Below are 21,987 nucleotides of genomic sequence, written 5' to 3'. Positions count from 1 at the left end.
AATGGCCCGTTCCTGTCGGTTGCTAGCACTCCTGTGCTCCCACTGGATACGCTTTTTCTTGCTGACAGTGACAGTGTCGCAACTGGCCTTCACTCTCCATAGATTCATATTTCTTGTTCAATATTGATGTGGTATGTGTATATTGTAATCTGTATATATAAATTGTAAATGTGGCATTTGTAGAGAAGAAGCAGTCTTGCAAGGGGTTGTCTGGCGTCCTCCCTTATTGGATACCACTAACTTTGTCTTTCAATTGCAGGTATCTGCAGGAACACATTTCAGACAAGAGAGTCAAAAAATATGCATAAAAAACTGATGCACCAAAAATTGATATTAAAATAATTTATTTGCTTTGTACATTTGGTATCAATGTAATTGACAGCCGAACCCAGTATTACAGTGCAATCCGATATTAAAAATGTTGGAATTTTAAGGTTGAACGGTTAATTTAAGTCCATGATGTGGAAAACACATTAATGAATATTGAATGGAAGCACACTTTCCCATAGTGCAAGTCTGCTGAGGACATGGCACTGTATCGAAAAAGCTCAGTTCAATGTGGTCTCCGATATGTCTTTATTCCTATGCGTTGAGAAATACTCAGTTCAACCTGTGAATTAATGTCCCACACAGTGCATTACAAGTTTCATCTATTCCTACGCTTCTCCTTTTTGATTCTGGCGTTTGTCGGCCCAACTTCAGGAGACGCCTGTAGTACTGTTGCGTGACCTGTAGCCTTCAGATGATCAAAGAGTTTATTCCGAGATGAAAAGTTAGAACGACAAGTAACACAATGTAGTGGTGCTTGGACCTGGAGGGAGAAAAAAGAAATATTTTTTCTTAGGAAGTACAAATCTTTAGACAACTGGTTTGCATAAATGTATCCTAAAAGCACAGATTTATCTGACCGTAACAATGTTTCTGATGGATAAGAATATGTTACTCACCTGTACCGCTAGTTTTCAAGCTTGCCGGTATCTCTATTGTTGTGTTTGTGTTCCTATGCCCACTTCTGTTAAATTCGTTTTAATGAAATGGCCTCATAGTTGCTACTTGTAGAACCCTACAGTGATTTAAATCCAATGCAATCATGACATGTTTGTGTAAGTGCTGCACCCACGGATCTAGCAATCATACCAAGCAATTTCCTCTGGGAGAGTGTGTTTAGGTTCCACATCAAGCTATGAAGGAAACCAAACTGGAAAACCAATGCTCCAGACATGCAACTGATTTGTCCGCAGCACAGAATTTCAACTGTACATGCTTGCACTCTGCAAGTATCATTCAGATAAGGTGAGAGCGATGCAAAGCAGGAATGCCTAAATACATTGTATACCACAAATTGACCCACTTCAGAATCAGCTGCTTAACTAATATTGCCTTGGTAAAATAAGTAGAATGCATCACGTCACTCCTCTTAAGACTGTTGGCTTTGGAAGCAATAAATAAATCGCAACTTATCTACACAACCTGGGTCCTATGCTACCCTTCCATTAACTGTTAGTCTAAAAGCATCAAAAGTAGACTAGAAATCCTAATAAAAGCACTGCAAGCCATGCAGAGCCAGATTTATAGTTTTGTTGACGCAGAACAGCCATATGCCAAATTTCACTGTGACCCGGGTGTCTTTTTTTGCCTAAACTGCTTTTACTGACAAGGTTGGATATCCAACCATACCATGGAAGGCATGACAGATCATACATATAAAAGGGAGAGGAGGGCCCAAGGGGATGTTTAAGGACCATTCACTGCTACGTTCCCTAAACAGATAGTACACAGAACAAGCATTTACAATGCAATGGTCTCTGCATCATTAAAGGTAGAGCTATTGGCATTGCTCATGACATTTCTTTTTTTTTCTTTAAATCATAAATAAATGGCATTGTTATTTACATTGCCAATACACACCACTCTGCACTCAACAGCACTCACCACTCTGCACTCAACAGCACTCACCACTCTGCACTTAACAGCACTCACCACTCTGCGCTCTCTACTCTGCACTGCACTCTACTCTGCACTGCACTCTCTACTCTGCACTGCACTCTCTACTCTGCACTGCACTCTCTACTCTGCACTGCACTCTCTACTCTGCACTGCACTCTCTACTCTGCACTGCACTCTCTACTCTGCACTGCACTCTCTACTCTGCACTGCACTCTCTACTCTGCACTGCACTCTCTACTCTGCACTGCACTCTCTACTCTGCACTGCACTCTCTACTCTGCTCTGCACTCTCTACTCTGCTCTGCACTCTCTACTCTGCACTCTCTACTCTGCACTCTCTACTCTGCACTCTCTACTCTGCACTCTCTACTCTGCACTCTCTACTCTGCACTCTCTACTCTGCACTCTCTACTCTGCACTCTCTACTCTGCACTCTCTACTCTGCACTCTCTACTCTGCACTCTCTACTCTGCACTCTCTACTCTGCACTCTCTACTCTGCACTCTCTACTCTGCACTCTCTACTCTGCACTCTCTACTCTGCACTCACTACTCTGCACTCACTACTCTGCACTCACTACTCTGCACTCTGCACTCACTACTCTGCACTCACTACTCTGCACTCACTACTCTGCACTCACTACTCTGCACTCACTACTCTGCACTCACTACTCTGCACTCACTACTCTGCACTCACTACTCTGCACTCTCTACTCTGCACTCTCTACTCTGCACTCTCTACTCTGCACTCTCTACTCTGCACTCTCTACTCTGCACTCTCTACTCTGCACTCTCTACTCTGCACTCTCTACTCTGCACTCTCTACTCTGCACTCTCTACTCTGCACTCTCTACTCTGCACTCTCTACTCTGCACTCTCTACTCTGCACTCTCTACTCTGCACTCTCTACTCTGCACTCTCTACTCTGCACTCTCTACTCTGCACTCTCTACTCTGCACTCACTACTCTGCACTCACTACTCTGCACTCACTACTCTGCACTCACTACTCTGCACTCTCTACTCTGCACTCTCTACTCTGCACTCTCTACTCTGCACTCACTACTCTGCACTCACTACTCTGCACTCACTACTCTGCACTCACTACTCTGCACTCACTACTCTGCACTCACTACTCTGCACTCACTACTCTGCACTCACTACTCTGCACTCACTACTCTGCACTCACTACTCTGCACTCACTACTCTGCACTCACTACTCTCAGTGCCAAAAATACGTACATCAGCTGTAACTTGGAGAATAACTTTATGTACCATAAAATCGCCACATTCTGCGCTAGATGTGACTATGCTGGGCAGGACTTTTCAAGAAAAGAGACCCGATTCCTAAAGAGATATTTCCTTCATAATTAACTTACTCCCAAAAAAGTGTACTTTGCCTTTGCTTAATATGCGCACCACACCAGCGAAAAATGTGCATTTAGCTCAAGAGCATCTTAAGCGAAAAATGCACACCTACGAAAGAAGTAGTGATCATTTGGGGCATGGCATTTTTAAGAATCCGCAATAATGCTAAACTCTTGCACTCACATTGGTGCAAAATTGCCCTTAGCACGTTTGCTGTGATTCAACTGTCTTTGACAATAAGGCCAACGATGTGACAGGTAATAACACCATCTAAAAGCACTAGAATTTCTGAGGAGATAAATACTAGCACTTCTTGCCGCTGGAAGCCATCAAGGTAGACACTGCAGCCAAAGTGAGAACTGTTAAAATTATGCATTAAAAATGCCTTACACAACGTTCAGTCCACATATGGGTCTTTAAAATTCCCGAGCTGACTTTCCGCAACTAAAAGCAGCAGTCAGTCTCTTTTATTGTTCGTCTGATCAACATTCAAGTGTAAACTCGAGAGCATTTTCATCCATACAGTCGTTTGGGGACTATTGGACTTTCAGCCCAAAGTTTCTCTTATGAGGCAAAATACGAAATCTCCCTGTGCCTTAAAAAAACCGGACTGCAATTTGGTCCACGAAGTGTTCCAATGCCCTTAAGCCAAGTTCACATTATATAAAACTGCAAATAAAATAAATAAATATGGCTGGTGTATTTGTGGTGCAGCATAATACCCGAGCTCTACAATTATGGGGAACCAGTCTTGAGAGCTTCATACACGTATCACGGGGATGTTTTAAGAAAAACAGACAGCCACACTCAGTCAAGTCATGTATTAATGCTTAGTATTGCAGCAGTAATGTACTCTACTCATGACGTGGATGCCTATGTGGAATCCTCAAGATATCTATTAAGGCCAATTTTCACAGTGCAAAGGGATAGTTGCAGGCACCGAGCAGGATACAACCGCTTCATCCACATGCTATATCACATGACAAAAATATTACATCCACTACATCAACTTAATAGTTACATCACAATGTAATTCAAAGTAAGCAGATGGGAAGTCAAGAATGGTGATTATGTACTTACCTTGACGATGCAGTGGGTGCAGTATTTTTTTAGGTTCATATTATCAAGATTAATGCAGTGTAATATGTCCCATTGAGAGAGTGAGAGAGCAAACACAAACATTTACAGCTATTCGTTACAAGTTCAGAACTCACTGCACCAGTTTCCAAATGTGGGCGATACTTTTACTATCGGATTCCACGGAGGACAGAGAAATCAGCAGCAGCATCCTAAATGCCCCCGGAAGTACGCCGCGGCCGCCCCGGAAGTCAGGCACGGTCGCCTGTGACGGGGGCGGGGCCACGTCCAGACCGGAAGAGGAGGCAGGCGGAGTCGATGCGTCTCGCGGCCCGGGGCTCCTGTGAGCGGTGTGGAGACCCGGGGCCGCGCTAGCAGGAGGTTGGGCGCCGCGTGCTGAGAGAAGAGTCCCCGACATTGCCCAGGTAAGTTTCAAAAGGCTGGGGGGGCTTGGTGCACTTGTGTGTGTGTGTGCGTGTATGCTCGTGTGTGTATGCGACGGTGACGGCGGGGGAGGGGGGGCCTCGGTGCACTTGTGTGTGTGTGTGTGTGTGTGTGTGTGCGCACGCGCGTGTGTGTGTATGTGTCAGGTGGGTGTCTCTGTATGTATGTATGTATGTATGTATGTATGTATGTGCGTGCGTGCATGGGCGCTTGTGTGTGTGTATGCGCATGCGTGTGTGGTGCTTGAGCTTCCCAGGAGACAGCGCCTGGCCACAGCGCGCGGTCACGTTTCAAATCGCCTCGAAGGATGCGCGTGGCCGACACTGTCTCCTGGGAAGCACAGTCGCTGACAAAAGATCTCGGCGGAGACGCGCTTCCGCGCGTTGAGCCGAGACCTAAAAAAGTATCAGTGGGTCAGCCAGTGAATAAGTTAGCTCCGATTATATGTCTGAAAACAAAAGGACGCCGAAAACAAGGAAAAAGAGTAAAGTGACGCTATACCAAAGGGAGTATCTTTCCTGTGTTGAAAAATACCCATCAGTTGTCGATTCTGGACGCCCTGTTCATCATTTGGGTTCCTTCACACCGGGAAGGTAAGTGTTTCTTAGAAAAGTTCACCGTAGACAACACAAGTTTATGTCTAAACAGTGGAACCCAATATGTTTTAACACATACTAGGGTCTGAGGAGGCAACTGTAGAGCAGTGCAAGTGAGAAGGTGAAAAAAAGGGTGAAAAGTGATATGTACACTAAAATTGGGTCGTAGAAAGGATAACAAACTTTATTAAACATCTTAAGACTCCCAAAGCAATAAAATGCGTGCGATAGTAGTGGATTGAACCTATAACCACTAATCATTCAATACGGACCGAGGGAAAGAAAAAAGGAAGGAAGGGAAGAAAAGAAAGCAGGAAATAAAGCAAGACCGAAGGTTAAAGAAGGAAATAAAGACAAGACAGAAATAAAAGCTAAAAAGGACAGAAAGAAAAAAGGAAAGGAAAGAAAAGTCACGAAACAGGAAAGGAAGAAAAGGGGAACAAATTAGCAATAAAAGATAAATAGAAAAGTTAAGAAAGCATGAAGGTCTGAAAGAAAGCAAGAAAGACGCAAGGAAAGCAAGGAAGGCAGAAAAAGAAAGCGAAGAATGAAAGGAAAAAGAAAGCAAGGAAAGAAAGAAAAGAAAGCAAGGAAAGAAAATAGAAAGAATAGAAAAAGGGATAAAATGAAGGAAAGAGGGAAGGAAAGAAAGACAAATAACAGAAGGAAAAAAAGAAAGGACAGAAAGGTAGAACGAAAGATGGATACCGATAGAGAAAGAAACAAAGAAGGAAAAAGTGAAATAAAAAAGAAACAAGGAAAGGAAACAAAGATGAAAACGAAACAAGAAAGATGGTAAGGAAACAAAGATGGAAGGAAGGAAAGAAACTAAGAAGGAAGAAAAGAAACAAAGATGGAAGGAAAGAACGAAAGATGGAAGGAAAGAACGAAAGATGGAAGAAAGGAAAGAAAGATGAAAGAAAGGAAAGAAAGAAAAAACAGACAGAAAGAAGGAAAGTAACAAAAAGGAAACAAAAGGAAAAGTTGATGGAAAAGAAAGAAGGCAAGAAAAAACCAAGAAAGAAACAAAGGAAGAAGGAAAAAAAGAAGGATGAAAATGTAAAAAGTTTTACAAGTTCTGCAATTTAAACAAGATAAAGGCCGGTTTTCATGCAGATCCTGTGTAAATCAAGGTAACTGCAGTGGAGTCAATCCAAGAGCTTACTGGTGCAAGTGGCAGCCGGGACACGAATGGACTTCGAAGTCCTTGATTTACACAGGATCTGCATCCCCGGAATTGCCACCACCGAGACGTCCTTTGTTGGTTTCCTTTCACCGATTTATAAACTGCCATCCGGGAAGACGCTTCGCCGTTTCCTTGAGACGGATCTCTATATCCAATCCGCTCACTTTCCAGCACTTCAAAAACCAGACAACCTTGTCCTGAAGACAATCCCAATTGATGAGGATCGAAACGCCGTCGCAATATTAGGCGCATCTTCTACCGTGGCTCAATACAAATCGCGAATTACCCCATACAGTCATATCCTTTTGTTATCATTCTTGAGCCACCCACTGTATATTATTTGCACTATTGTTCACTGTGCGCCATCGACGCTGTTCACCTTGTCACTTGCGTCGCCACGTTCTTCACTCACACGTACTTGAGCACCAAGTGCATTCTGGTTGTCACATGATTTTTCTTATACAGTGCTGCAATAACTGTATAGACCTGACCATATATATATATTTTGGATGAAATACAAGATGAATAACAATTAAATTTAATTGAATAGTGTGCTCCTTTATTTCTGTTCCTGTAATGCTTGCTGCATACATGCTTATTTGTCTAAAAAAACATTACCTGTTGGGATATTGTTTGTTTTTCTACCTTTCTACCACAATCCCGACGTGGTTTATTGGTCACACTCCTGTAACTTTTTACATATCTGGTATAAAGCACCCTGCTTTCACCTCAATTCTAAACACAAAGGCAACACTAAAGTGATTATAAAGTAAAACCAAAAACACTGGCATTGAAGGGAACTTCTATGTGTGCAGATGTTGTTATTGTGAGAGAGAAAAATACATTCATTCAAAGTGATGTTAACCAGTGGTTTAAGGAGGCTAACTCATTGCCCTATGCTGTGTATTGTACGTTGTAGTGGGCAGAAGCAAAATGTGGCTGGCACAACACCAGACCAATGGATGAAGAGAGGTGGCTGAAAGCCCCTTTGAGTAAGTATATCATACAAGCTCAAGTTCAAGTTCGGTCATTTGTATAGCGCACTACTCACCCAGAGGGTCTCAAGGCACTTGGGTAAGGGGTACATTATTTGTCGAATAGCCATGTTTTAAGTTCTTTTTTGAAGGAGGTGTGGTTTTGAGTAAGGCGGAGGAAAGTGGGAAGTGAGTTCCAGGTCTTGGCAGCCAGGAAGGAGAAGGATCTGCCACCCATGGTGGATTTTCGGAATCGCGGGACTGCGGCGAGGGCTTGATTGGACGATCTTAGTTGGCGGGTGGGTGTGGAGAAGGACAGTCGAGTGTTGAGGCATTCGGGTCCTAGATTGTAGAGGGCTTTGTGTGCGTGGTTGAGAAGACGGAACGTAATTCTCTTGTTGACGGGAAGCCAGTGGAGGTCTTTTAGGTGTCCGGTGATGTGGTCTTGGCGAGGGATGTCCAATATGAGTCTCGCTGATGCGTTTTGGATGCGTTGGAGTTTTTTTGTAATTTTGCTGTGATTCCGGCGTATAGTCTGTTACCATAATCCAGTCGACTCGTGACCAGTGCGTGGGTGACAGTCTTTCTTGACTCAAAGGGGATCCAGCGGAAGATCTTTTTAAGAATGCGAAGTACGTTGAAGCAGGAGGATGAGACAGCGTTTACTTGTCTGGACATCGAGAGAGAGGAGTCTAGGATGAAGCCAAGGTTGCGTGCGTGGTCTGTGGGTGCTGTGCCCAGAGCGGAAGGCCACCAAGTGTCGTCCCAGGCAGAGGGGGAAGATCCTAGGATGAGCACCTCCGTTTTGTCTGAGTTGAGTTTTAGGCGGCTCCGTTTCATCCATTCTGCTACTTCTTTCATGCCTTCGTGAAGATTGGTTTTGGCGGTGTTAGGGTCTTTGGTGAGGGAAAGGATTAACTGGGTGTCGTCGGCGTAAGAGATGATGTTGAGGTTGTGTTGGCGCGCGATGGATGCAAGTGGGCTCATGTAAACGTTGAAGAGTGTGGGACTGAGTGACGATCCTTGTGGTACGCCACAGATGACTTCAGTGGCCTCTGAGGTGAATGGGGGAAGTCGGACTCTTTGAGTTCTCCCGGCAAGGAATGAGATGATCCAGTCCAAGGCTTTTCCTTGTATGCCGATGTTGCTGAGGCGTTGTATAAGGGTGCTGTGACTGACTGTGTCGAAAGCGGCGGAGAGGTCGAGTAGAATGAGGGCCGCTGTTTCTCCGTTGTCCAGTAGTGTTCGGATGTTGTCTGTTGCTGCAATGAGGGCGGTTTCGGTGCTGTGTTTGGCTCGAAATCCTGATTGAGAGGGATCTAGGGAGTTGTTGGATTCAAGGAAGGCGGCGAGCTGGCTGTTGACTGCTTTCTCAATGACTTTGGCCGGGAAAGGGAGGAGGGATATGGGGCGGTAGTTTTTAAGTTCGGAGGGGTCTGCTGAGGGTTTCTTCAAAAGGGCGCTAAATTCGGCGTGTTTCCAGCTTTCTGGGAAGGTGGCCGAGTTGAACGAGCAGTTGATTACATCACGGAGATGGGGTGCGATGATGGAGTCAGCTTTGTTGAAGATGTGGTGGGGGCAGGGGTCGGTTGGCGAGCCAGAGTTGATTAAGTTCATTAGGCGGATGGTGTCTTCAGTGGTGATTGGGTTCCAGGAGCTAAGGTTGTTAGTCGGCGGTGTAGGATCTGAGGGGGGTGGGGAGGGTTGATCGCTGGGAGTGTTCTCGAAGCTGTTGTGAATGTCGGCAATTTTGTTGTAGAAGAAGGAGGATAACGCATCACAGAGGTCTTGGGAGGGAGTGATGTCGTTAGATGCTGCGGTGGGGTTGGTGAATTCTTTGACGATGTTGAAAAGTTCCTTGCTGTTGTGGGAGTTGTTGTCGAGACGATCCTTGAACGCTGATTTCTTGGTGGATCGGATCAGTTGGTGGTGTTTGCGGGTGGCTGCCTTGAGGGTGTCCATGTTGTCGGTGGTTGTGTTTTTTCTCCATGTTTTATCCAGGGTGCGGCATAACTTCTTGGATTTTTTAAGGTCATCATTGAACCAGGGAGCCTTTTTGCTGCCTGGTTTGGTCTGGTGTTTTTTCAGGGGTGCTAATTCGTCAGCGCTGCGGGTGATCCATTGCTTGAGATTGGTGGCCGCTTGGTTTGGGTCCAATGACAGGGTGGGAGGGTTTTGGTTGAGTGATGTGAGGAGTTGGTCGGAGGTGATTTTGTTCCAGTTTCTCCGGGGGATAGGTTGTAGGCGATTGTGGGTCCGGGTGGTATTGTAGCTGAAGTGAACACAACTATGGTCTGTCCAATGGAGAGTTGTGGTGCGATCGAAGGAGATGTGCTTGCTGGAGGTGAAGATAGGGTCGAGTGTGTGTCCGGCTACGTGGGTGGGGGTGTCAACAAGTTGTTTGAGTCCGAGATTGGCCAGGTTGTCCAGGAGGGTGGAGGTGTTGCTGTCGTGTTTGTTTTCGAGGTGGTAGTTGAGGTCTCCTAAAAGAATGTAGTTCTCGGAGGCGAGGTCATGTTGGCTGATGAAGTCAGTGATGTCATCGCTGAATTGAGTGCGGGTTCCTGGAGGTCTGTAGATGAGGGTGCCTCTAAGTGTGGTCTTAGAGTTGGTGTGGATCTGAAAGTGGAGATGTTCGGCGGTTGCAAGATTATCGTCGGAGCTGGTCGTGATTTTGATGGTGTTCCTGTGGATGATGGCGATGCCTCCTCCTGTTTGTTTGGCGCGGTCTTTTCGGATAATCTTGTAAGCATCCGGTATGGCTATGGCGATGTCGGGTGCTGAAGATGTGTTCATCCATGTTTCTGTAAGGAAGGCGATGTCCGGTGACGCAGTGTCGAGTAGGTCCCAGAGTTCAGTTGCGTGTCTGTGGACCGAGCGGGTGTTCAGCAGGATGCACTTCAGGTGGTTAGAGTCGGAGCTGTGTTTGGAGGAAGTGAGTTTGGTGATGGTCCTGAAGCAGTTGAACTTGCAAGAGAGGCAGGCGAATGGGCCGTGGGTACGTCCTGGGGTGGCTTTGCAGCATTGTGGAGAGCGTCCAGGGTTGAGGGCGAGGAGAGTTCCGGCATCATATGTGAGTCTAGTGGGCTGGGTACGGTGGGGGCCAGGGGGTCTGGCACTGGGCGCGGTCCAGGCGCGGACGGGCGTAGACGGGCTTACCTTCGGCGCGCATGGGGCGCGACCGCTGCGCGAACGGACATCTGTCATATGTGGATGGGGGAGGGGCGAGGGGTGGTCAGCTGGGAGGCGGGAGCTGGGCGGGGATCTGGTCGGGGAAGGCACAGGAAGCAAACAACAACAGCAAGCTCAAAATGGCCTCAGCCAAGATCGAAACCGGATTGGGGCACAGAGATCGATAGCGCGATCCTGATGTCAGAGGCACCGGTGAGATCAGGCAGCAATAAGTTAGGCAGACAGCGCAACAATTTCCAGAATACCAAATTATTGATTGCAGCGTAGTTAGGCAGACGGAGCGCTACGGCAAAATAATGCACAACAAAGTCCCAGCCTCTCAGGCAGTTCACACTTCAATGGGTACTTGCGATATCTCGAGGCAGGCAAAAGAGCGAGGTGGGGATGCAGAGGCACTTCAGGAGGCAGGCAGAGCGGGGAGCAGCGTCTGGAGCGACCGTGTCTGTTGAGAACAGGACATAATTTTGGAAAAATCAAAAAGGTCTTGGCTAATGCCAGACCTAAATGAGCATTTGCAATGCAATAGGACTCGCATTATTAAAGTTTGAGCTAATTAAGGCAACACCAATAGCTCAATGTTTAATAATGCGATACCTATTGCATTGCTTGTTTATATATGAGTAGAGAAGGTCTTTCACTTTGTTCTGCCTAGCTGTACATTTAGTTGGCTGTTGAATCTTGGTACCAGCTGTACATAGTCACATGACCATCGCACCATGCACTGAACCCATGAGACTATGTCCCATTATGCATATAGGTAATGGCTACCAATGTCATGGTTTGCAGCAGCTGGTGATAGCAACAGTTACCCTCTGTCTATGTGACATTTCAGATCACGGATAGCAATCAGTAGTAGAGACCGCAACAGGCAGTAAAACGTGTGCTAAGAGCGCTGCTTATTTTCTGCCATGTCTGTTCTCTGCCTGCCACCTACTCTCAATTGCAAAAAGGAACACGAGGAACTAAGAAAGAAGTCGACCATTAAATAATTTCAATGGGCAATTAACATACCCCTGGCATTTTGGTGAACAGAGGTCACTATGAATTGGTGCATAAGTCATACAGCAAACAGTGCAGCTTTTCTTTGAAAGTGTTCATGCTGGATGCACTAGCAAAATACCAGCAAGGTTTCCTTTCTTTATACTTCCGAAATTGATGGTCTTGTTTACCGATTTCTTTGCAACTCAGATCTATTTGGAGCAAGAGCCATCTGCCTCCTGTCCTCCTGGTTATGGACGTCCTGACTCATTCTGACCGTGCACCACCTCACTGTTTTCACAGTGCCACCTGCATTAACTTTTTGCCATAGTTTGTATAGTGCCAATATAAGCCACGTGGGTCTGTGCCAAGGCAAGTGAAGAGGGGCGCTACAATGCAAGCTATGCTGTGCCAATGCAAGCCATAACAGGCTGTGACAATGCACGCTACAAGGTGCAGTGATAAAACAACCAATGAGAAGCTGAGGTATAGTGAAATAAAATATTTGCATGAGACCACACAATTTGGTCAAGTGGGGTAACCGGGATGGATTCCAAATTTTCTGGTTTCACATTGTGCGATTCAGACACTAGATTGACGTCTCTTTCTCCTGTTTTACATAAAAAATGAATGCTTTGTCTTTAAATCTTGATGCACGAGGCCTGAACGCGGGAGGGCTGGCAGGTCTAAGGAGAGAAAGAAGCCACATGAAAGTTTGGTTCAATTTGGTTTGAGGGTCCGAGAGGGCCTCGAGCTGAGCCAGAGCCACAGAGCATCTGGGCGCACCCATCAGTGGCTCTTCCACCTTTACCGCCATTTGCCAGTCATGAAGAGTGAAGGGCTGTGCAAATGCAAGCCGTGAGGTACTGCTCCACTGAGAGGCCTTGTAAAGTCAGGGTCAACGGCCAGTTATGAAGAGTGATAGGCTGTGCCAATGCAAGCTGTGGGGTACTGCGCCATTGAGAGGCCTTGTAAAGTCAGGGTCAACGGCCAGTTATAAAGAGTGATAGGCTGTGCCAACGCAAGCTGTGGAGTACTGCGCCACTGAGAGGCCTTGTAAAGTCAGGGTCAACGGCCAGTTATGAAGAGTGATAGGCAATGCCAATGCAAGCTGTGGGGTACTGCGCCACTGAGAGGCCTTGTAAAGTCAGGGTCAACGGCCAGTTATGAAGAGTGATAGGCTGTGCCAACGCAAGCTGTGGGGTACTGCACCACTGAGAGGCCTTGTAAAGTCAGGGCCAACGGCCAGTTATGAAGAGTGATAGGCTGTGCCAACGCAAGTTGTGGGGTACTGCGCCACTGAGAGGCCTTGTAAAGTCAGGGTCAACGGCCAGTTATGAAGAGTGATAGGCTGTGCCAACGCAAGCTGTGGGGTACTGCGCCACTGAGAGGCCTTGTCGAAGGGAGGCTGTCAGAGGGCCTTGTTCTCCAGTAAAATGGCTTCTGAGGAACCGGCACAAAGGCAATGTGCGAGCTGAGCCCGGAGGCTGGGCACCTGGGACGCCAAGGGCAACGCAAGCGATAAACTATGAACGACAGCTCTGGCAAAGGGACTGGAATTAGCCTTCAGCTCAGTTATGAGCGCCTGGACGTCAAATGACCACTTGAAGCTTGACTGGGCTGATTTGATGCAAATACCTGGACGGAAAACCCTGAAACTGATGAACAGTTATGTCAAGTCGATTTTGCACCATTGGAAAAGGTAACCTCTGCGAAGTAAAAAAATCAACAAGGTTAAAGAGACAAGGGCTTTTCACGTGTAACGCCACCGCGGCACATCCTGCTCTCTGTTTACCATCCCTCATAAATGTCCTGGTGGTAGAAAGGCACACAGCGTGTCATGGTGGTGGGAAGGCACACCGTGTGTCCTGGTGCACGGGGAGATAAAGCTGCACGTGGGAAGGCACACAGTGTGCCCTGGTGCAAGGTACGGGAGGTAAAGCTGCAATTGGGAAGGCCACTGTCTGGTGCATGCAAGATAAAGCTGCACGTGGGAAGGCACACGGTGTGTTCTGGTGCATGGTACGTGGGAAGGCACAGAGTGTGTTCTGATGCATGCGAGACATAAAGCTGCATGTGGGAAGGCACGCTGTGATCTGGTGCATGGCACGGGACGTAAGGCTGCATGTGGGAATGCACACAGTGTGTCCTGGTGCAAGGTACGGGAGGTAAAGCTGCATGTGGGAAGGCACACTGTGTTCTGGTGCACGCGAGACAAAGCTGCACATGGGAAGGCATACAGTGTGTCCTGATGCACGGGACGTAAAGCTGCACGTGGAAAGGCACAGAGTGTGTCCTGGGAAGGCACACAGTGTGTCCTGGTGGTGGGAAGGCACACAGGGTGTTCTGGTGCACATGGGACATACAGCTGCATGTGGGAAGGCACACAGTGTGTTCTGGTGCACGCAAAACAAAGCTGCACATGGGATAGCAAACAGTGTGTCCTGGTGCACGGGACGTGAAGCTGCTTATGCGAAGGCACACAGTGTGTTCTGGTGCAAGGCACGGGACGTAAAGCTGCACGTGGGAGAGCACACAGACTGTGACACAGTGTATCCTGGTGCAAGGCATGGGACGTTAAGCTGGGTGTACTGCGAGCAGAGGACCAAGCATGTAGTGTGCAATGCGAAGAACATGGTGTTCCGAAGGTCACTGGTGCGTCGATCCTCAGAGCCGGGATTCAGATCTCTCCGGACCACGACCTGGCAAGATGTGTTGTTCTTTGTCAGTAATTTCCATACCTTTTGTTGTTCACTGTATCCTCTCACACATGTTACGTCGTGTTTTTAAAATGACCATCTTGCACTTTCGTGCAAATCTCGATTAAGTTGTGCCCAGCGCCTTGACGCCCCCCGAGTGCTCATACCCGCTACACTAAACTATCGGTATAAATACAGGACATTGGCGTCCTGCAACTCATGAGCACAGGGCACAATATCCATAACTGCAAGGTACACAGCCCAAGTGTATAAGATACAATACGCACAACCAGAGAGGGGGCAGGGCCGAAAGGCTGGACCCGTTGTAGTGCAGTTCACAGGAACACAGGGCACCTTGTGCGTGCTCACAAGAAGCAAGGGAGCCATTAGTGTGACCTGTGCTTCCACAAGGGAAGGGTCTTCGTACTCAGGGGGGCAGCACCCGCTGCCCTGAGCTCCGTCCTTATCAGGGCGCCCTAGGCACACGCGCACAGAGGCCTGGCACTGAGTGGCACCCAGAGATAGCTGGCTTCAGGGTGCTGCACAGAACACGGAGAGGGAACAGGAGAAAGAGTTTACATCTCACTCCTGTACTGGACAGGGAGATTCACCTCCACAACGCACCACGGAAGGGGTACAGAATCAAGAGGCTATATCTCATTCACACTGCAGTAAACAGGCAACTTAGTGAAAGGCGCTAGAGTGGAAGGCCACATGGAAGTAGTATAGCGCCAAGAAACAAACTCAGTGTCAGAAGAAGAGGCGCTTTAACTCTGGCAACAGCTGTCCATGGGGTGGCGGTATGGGAGAGGATGGTGGGGAGGACGACACAGAAGTGCATCGTGGAGCGCAGTGCAATGAAAACAAGCTGTCTCCGTGGAGCCGACGGGGGAGGGAAAGTAGCATGCTGGGCTGGAGGAATGCCCCGTTCCATCGTGAACACGGGGAGCGCGTCTTAAATAAATAAACAAACGTGGGGCGAGAAACGGATGGCACACTGCAGTTAAATAAAACAAGTGTCAGTTGTGGACGAAAACTGCACTTAGGCGCCGCTGCTTTGGAACTACACGGAAGTAACTGGAGGATCAACAGCCAACAAAAGCAGGAACACAACACAATGTCTCAGGTAAACCAATCACAGGTGCAAAACCAAATTACACTACTTTAGGTCTTGCTGATACAGCGCATGCAGCGCATGCGCTACCAAACACGAGACCTAAAAAAACAGTAACTGGCATTCTAGGAGTTTTCTCCCAGAGTATGAGATGCATGGTTTTTTTCTGATCGAAAAGGAAAAAACACAGTGGACATTGTATCGGAAGGTCCAATCTAAACCAGGCAGTTCTTCACACATGCTTGCCACAGGATGGACTGGGAAAAAATGTTTTCAATAACTGGGTTGGCAGTGGCTCCACTGTGTCAGAAAAAAAGCATTTTCTCTGCTGGTAAGTGATGCGGGGAACCAAGAGATTAACAAAGGTGCATCTGCTGATTTCTGGCAATGCCATTACCATCACCTTTTAAATGAAGACCTCAGATTATGACTCACTGTACGGTCCTTCTGATGTTGACTAATGATCTAGTGTGATGGGTAAAACAAAATTGCAGTGCATGTGAGTGTGAAAGAGTGAATTAAGATTGGGTGAATGAGCAACACTGTATTTTCTTGTTTTTACTCAATTACCCAAGATTAAAAACAGAGCAAAAAAGGCAGTTTTAAACAAATATCTGCCCAGATAGAGTATAGGTCGACCTATACTAGATCATTTTTCAACATCAGAAGGACAGTACGGTGAGTCATAATCTGATGTAGGACATTCCATCTAGTCCTAATTCATCATTTATGTCTCACAATGGGAAGGTCCAAAAGGTGTCCCAGATGATGAGCAGGCCGGTACCGTGTGGTGACTGATGGGCATCCTTATTTCTTAAGAGAATTCCAGGATCAGTTACACATTTTTATCCTGTGTTGTTTTTCATATCGCATCTTTATCAAGGCAGTAGGTTTGTTGTATTTAGACCCATGGACATTCTTTACGTGATATAGTAACGTTGGAGGTTGTGTCCATGCTAGGTCTTAAAACATTCCCTAGGGCCCTTCTTTAACGTGTTGTTGTGTCTCTCTAAAACGGAATAATACTTTTTTTTTTTGTTTTTTTTTTTAAATGGAAGGGAATACTTCTACTCTTACCAGATTTTTTGAGTGAAGTAGATCGTGCGGATTGCAACTTGGCTGGGACTATGGCACTGTTGCAGCTACTAACAATCCTTGGCGCACCATGACTAATACTCCTAGTTGAACACAATGAAACCACAATACGAACGGTTCTAGATCTAGAAAGATGCAGGAAACCCACATCTCCAATAAAATTCTGATATATAGTTTTCATTCAGGAATGACCTTGCTGACACACATTCCAGGTGAACTTTCACATGTTTACTAATGCTGTACTGAAATTCTATTTATTGAAGGGATCAACTTCAGCTTTTCCAAAAATATAACTGGTAATTTTCTGAGGACATTGTAAAGAAGCTGACAGACATTATTCCTTCCCTATTCAATGATCTAGGCAAAACAACAACTGAATAGCTTCCCTTTGTGCCAACGTCAGCACTCATGCTAACTAGGTCATGCTAACTGTACAATGAATTGAAGATCTGTGAAACTGTTTAACCTGGCTGGATGTCATACTGGAGATAGTTTCTCGGTAGAAGACAAACGGGTCAGTGACAACAAGGCGCTCCAGCATCTATAGTGGTCATGATGTTACCTTGACGTGACTAATAGTATAGTTTTTTTGACACATGCAATTCTCCTTGAAGTGCTGTGCGCGAGTTCTATATCACTGCACTCTACGAGTGAGACGAAAGAGCACAGGCCATTAAGCATAAAAATGCTGCAGCAAAAGCTTGGAGACCAGCACAGAGAGCTTATGAACTTAAGTGAAAGAGGACAGAAAAAAATCAGTGTTCCCTATTTTAACTCCTAAAGAAAAGTTTTCTGTTAGTCACAAAATAATACAATGAAAAGAATCACACCAAACGTGGCATGAAACTAGAACTTTCCTCAGAAAAGTATATTTGCCTAGTTTGGTGGAACTCAGTTTAGTAGTTTTTGAGTTAGCGTTACAAATATGTATTTGGTGTACTTCAAAAGGGTAAAAATTAGAGCTATCTGTACCACTAGTTTGAAAAACTATCCTCTAATCCGGGTTCAGGGACAGATTTAAAAAAATAAAGGCTAAAAGCAGGCAGGGTAGACACATCATGACCACCGTGACCCCCAGGCCTAAGGAAAGGACATCCAAACCTCCCTCCAACATTTGCAGTGCTGAGTCCACAAACTCACCCCCAGAGTACACAAACCCTGACATGCGGACCCACCCTGAAGCCACTTAGCCAAGTTCACACACCTAGTAAAGTGTTCATAAACTTTGAAGTTCACAGACCCATTGTGGTTCCATTCCTCTTCTGTAGTTTATGGCCTATGTACGGAGATTGTGAACTATGAGACCCATGTTCGGTCTCCTTCAGTAGGCTGCAGTGCCTTTAGAGAATCTGCAAACTGAAACCTGTGGTCCCATGATGGGTTCCCTGTCATAGTTAATTAACTCTCGAAATGAGGAATATGCTCGCCATTTGAATATGTTGCATCTGCAGACTTATTTTACATCTGCAAACTATAGACACATTTGGACACTGTCAAAATGTTAAAATACTTTATACGTGGGAGGAGAGAGAGGGGCTGGTAGTTCTTGAGGTTCATGGGGTCTGCGGAGGGATTCTTGAGGAGGAGCTTGAAAGAAATTTCACAAGGGACAGTGTGTGATTCGTAATTGCATCTGTCACATCAAGGAAGAAGTTAAAAGGATAGCGCAACCTATTAATATTCTATGCTTTACATATTAATATTCTGTTTGACATATTAAGCAAATATTTACCCTGTCACTTACAAACAAACATATATACACATATGTATATTTTTGCAAAGGCAAAAAAGCCAGAAAAAGAAATAGTCTCAGATAAAGGAATGGTTCAGAAAATCCAAAATTAGAATTATTGTAACCTATCTGTGTGATACCCGTAATACATGTGGTGAATAAGAAAGAGCCACAATGTTATTTTGTGTGCAAAATGAGTAAAATGTCTTTATAAATGCAGAATATACTTAATGTGTTTAATTTGCTTAGGAAAGGGAAAAAATAAATCGCATTCAGAACTCATCATGGTAAGGATTTTTATAATCAGAGGGGAATGTGTGGCAAGGCTTGAAAATGCAGTCCTTGGGGAAAGTACGGTGTATCATATGCAGTAATTCCACTTCCAATGGCATAGATAAAAGCTGTGGCACTAAAAAAGCTTGTACATGGATATTGGGATTCAACTGTAAAACTCTGGTGTAAACCTAACACTGAAAAACCTACTGAGCGTTCATTGTTAACAAGCTCATTACTGTGGATTATAACTTAAGAGACATAGTTGTTGGTAAAGCATTGTCACCTTTGGGGTGGCAGTCATTTGCTTCTCTGCTTTAAGTGACTATTGTTGGACAACAGACTGTACCTACTGCCTGTATTTAGGGACGCTCCTCAGCTGGCCAGATGAACACTAACCCCTAGACCACTCCTTAGTGAAGTCTTAGTGAAGGGACAGCCCAAATCTGTCTGAACTACAATGGAAAGTCGGACAGACTTTAATTGGGCAGCTCATCCAACACCACTTCTACTGACCCCAGGACCACAGAACCTGCAGTTCAGTTGCCCCCTTAAGGCGGGTAAGGACGCGTCGTCCTCACAACGCCAATAGATGGTTTACTAATACTCTTAAAACCCAGAAATTGATACTCAGGCAGGCGGAACGCCTCTGGCGCCGCAGTAACCGCCCGGATCTCAAGGCCCAATATTTGATTCTCCTTAAGGCCTCCAAAAAAGCCATACTTGCTACTAAATCCAAGTACTTTTCTGAGAAAATCCACTGGGCAGCCAATAAGCCCAAAGACATCTTCACAATCGTACACGAGTTGGCTGCCTCTGACAGAGTCACCTCTAAGCTCATCCCTTCTCAACTTCTCTGTGAGGCTCTCAATGATTTCTTCATGGGGAAGATCTCTACCATTAAGCGGAATATTCCTCCGGCTCCTCTTCTCTTTTCCTGCCCTTTAGTGCCATTGTCCCTTTCCACTTTTGACCAATTCCCTCCGATCTCTGGAGAGACATTCTGTACTCTGCTAGGGAAGGTAAAGACTGGTTCGCCTGCAGATTTTTGCCCAGCCCACATTTTGAGGGAGATTTTTTCCTCTTGTCCGGGACCTCCTATGACCCTGCTCAACACCTTCCTTACTCTGGGAGTGGTGCCTGATTCGTTTAAATCGGCCACAGTCATCCCTATTTTTAAAAAAAACAGGTGCTGACCCCACTGTCCTTGCCAACTTGAGGCCCATCTCTCTCCTTCCCCTGCTGGGCAAGATCTTAGAGAGTTACATCACTTCCTCTCTTTCCGTGTATATTGAGTCCAACCATCTTTTAGCAGCTTACCAAGCGGGCTTTCGTCCAGCTCACTCCACTGAGTCCGTTCTTTCCGTGGTTGATGAGCTTAGACGCAGCGCCGATAACAATTCCCCTCAGGCGCTAGTCCTCCTTGACTTGTCCGCCGCCTTTGACACGGTCGACCATTCCATCCTTCTCGACCGCGTCAGGGGTGCCGGCATTCGGGGGACAGCCTTGGCTTGGCTTACCTCCTTCCTCGCCGATCGCACGCAGGCCGTCAAGATGGACGGCTTCACTACCCCTACCCGTCCTGTTTCCTGCGGGGTGCCCCAGGGATCATCACTTTCCCCTCTACTGTTCAACCTTTATATCCACCCCCTCTTTGTTGCTCTACAGGACATGGAGATCACGGCGTTTAATTACGCTGGCAACCTTTCAGCTTATTTTTAACCTTTCTCCCTCTCCCGATTCTATACTTAAGGTTCATTCCACCCTTACCTTCATCTATCACTGGATGAACCTTAACCAATTGAAATTGAACCCCGATAAGACGGAGCTGGTTCTTGTCGGTGGTCTGTCCAATCCTTGGACCTCCGCCTTCTGGCCCCCTGTCCTTGGTTCCCCTCCTGTTCCCTCTATCACGGTGAAAACCCTAGGCATAAAAATCAGCCAAGACCTCTCCATGCGTTCGCAGATTAGCCAGTGGTCTCCTCATGTTTTCTGGCCCTTAGAACTATCCGCAAAATTGCGCGATATTTCTCCACTGAAGCCCTGAAACGTATTATCTCCGCTTTGATTCTATCCCGCTTGGATTACGGTAATGCTTTATATACGGGTATTCCAGCATACGAGTGCCGTCGTCTACAGCTCACTCAGAACCAAGCGGCTCGCCTTATTCATAGGCTCCCGAAATCTTGCCACATCACCCCCTTATTGAAAACTCTCCATTGGCTCCCCATAAAGGAACGCTCACTCTTTAAGTTGGGCTGCTTGATCTTTATGTCTTTGGCTGGCAGTGCCCCATACTTTATTAGATCCAAGATCAAGGCCTATGTCCCTGCGAGAAATCTTCGGTCTTCCACCCACTTCCTTCTCCATGTTCCTCGCTATCGGAGGAAAAAATTTGGTGGCTTCAGCTTTTCGGTCCTTGCACCCACCTTTTGGAACTCCCTTCCCCTTACAATCAGATCCACTTCTGGCTACTTGGACTTTCGCGCGGCCCTCAAAACTCACCTCTTTTCCTTAGCTTATCCCTCCTAATTCTTTCCTTTTCTCCGCAGGTTTTGGTCTCTTTCGCAACGCCAGGAAACCGCTTGGTAGCAGAGTGCTTTACAAATCTCTTTTCAATATGGATGTGCACGAAATAAGAGACAATGACTGCTTTGCCATCTTCAAAAGTACCTACACTGGACTTTAAATAAGGCAGGTCAGGGAGGAGCCACTCACAAGACCAAGATGGCCGTGTGAGGGCTCGGCTCTGCCGACCCCTTCCTCCAACACTTTCCTGCACGGTATCCTGAAGTCAGACCCCCACCAGCTGGCAGCTGGACTCAAGAGACGCTGATCGCTGTGCCCCCGGGCCACCTGCGAGGTCTGGAGCCGGAGCTGCGCCGGCCTGCTTGTACCCTGAGCCAGAGACTTGCGTGTGGACTGCAGCCAGTCCGAGGTGATAAACACCGGGGCCGAAAATGGGAAGTCTCCGGTCCGGCCCCGGAAGTGCGGCGAGAGTGACGAGGGATCGGATCCGCGGATACGGAGGTGAAGAGGGGGTCGAATTGTACTGGGGAAGTCTCCAACCCCCCGTGGAGGACGTGAACCAGGCGGAATTGAAAGATGCGGTGACGGGAGGCGGCTCGGCGCTGTGCTGGGGGAGCACGCCGGCGATCCCTGCTGTCAGTGGGAAGCTCCGTGCTGGTTCCTGGCCTGTTGAGGGCCGTACGCTGTAATCACTTGCTGGAAAGGGGCACTGGGGGCAAGAGACAGTTAACTAAGCGGCACCGCATCTGCAGAGGGGCCCAAACTTATAAAGCCGGCAGCTGCAGA

The 21,987-nt window shown here is 46.7% G+C and overlaps 1 protein-coding gene across 1 annotated transcript in view; it reads right to left on the bottom strand.

Moving 5' to 3' along the window:
* Positions 1-327: 327 nt before the first annotated feature.
* DNAJC21 (DnaJ heat shock protein family (Hsp40) member C21) overlaps positions 328-21,987 on the bottom strand; it is a 210,439-nt gene continuing 188,779 nt past the window's right edge. Inside the window, exon 12 of the mRNA XM_086960516.1 lies at positions 328-811. Within this exon, the coding sequence (XP_086816642.1) occupies positions 647-811 (165 nt within the window). The 3' untranslated portion in view covers positions 328-646. The remainder of the gene's footprint in view (positions 812-21,987) is intronic.

Source organism: Lissotriton vulgaris, chromosome 3_1 (assembly GCF_964263255.1).
Source record: "Lissotriton vulgaris chromosome 3_1, aLisVul1.2, whole genome shotgun sequence".
Taxonomy (NCBI): domain Eukaryota; kingdom Metazoa; phylum Chordata; class Amphibia; order Caudata; family Salamandridae; genus Lissotriton; species Lissotriton vulgaris.
This window is presented reverse-complemented; position numbering and strand designations above follow the sequence as displayed.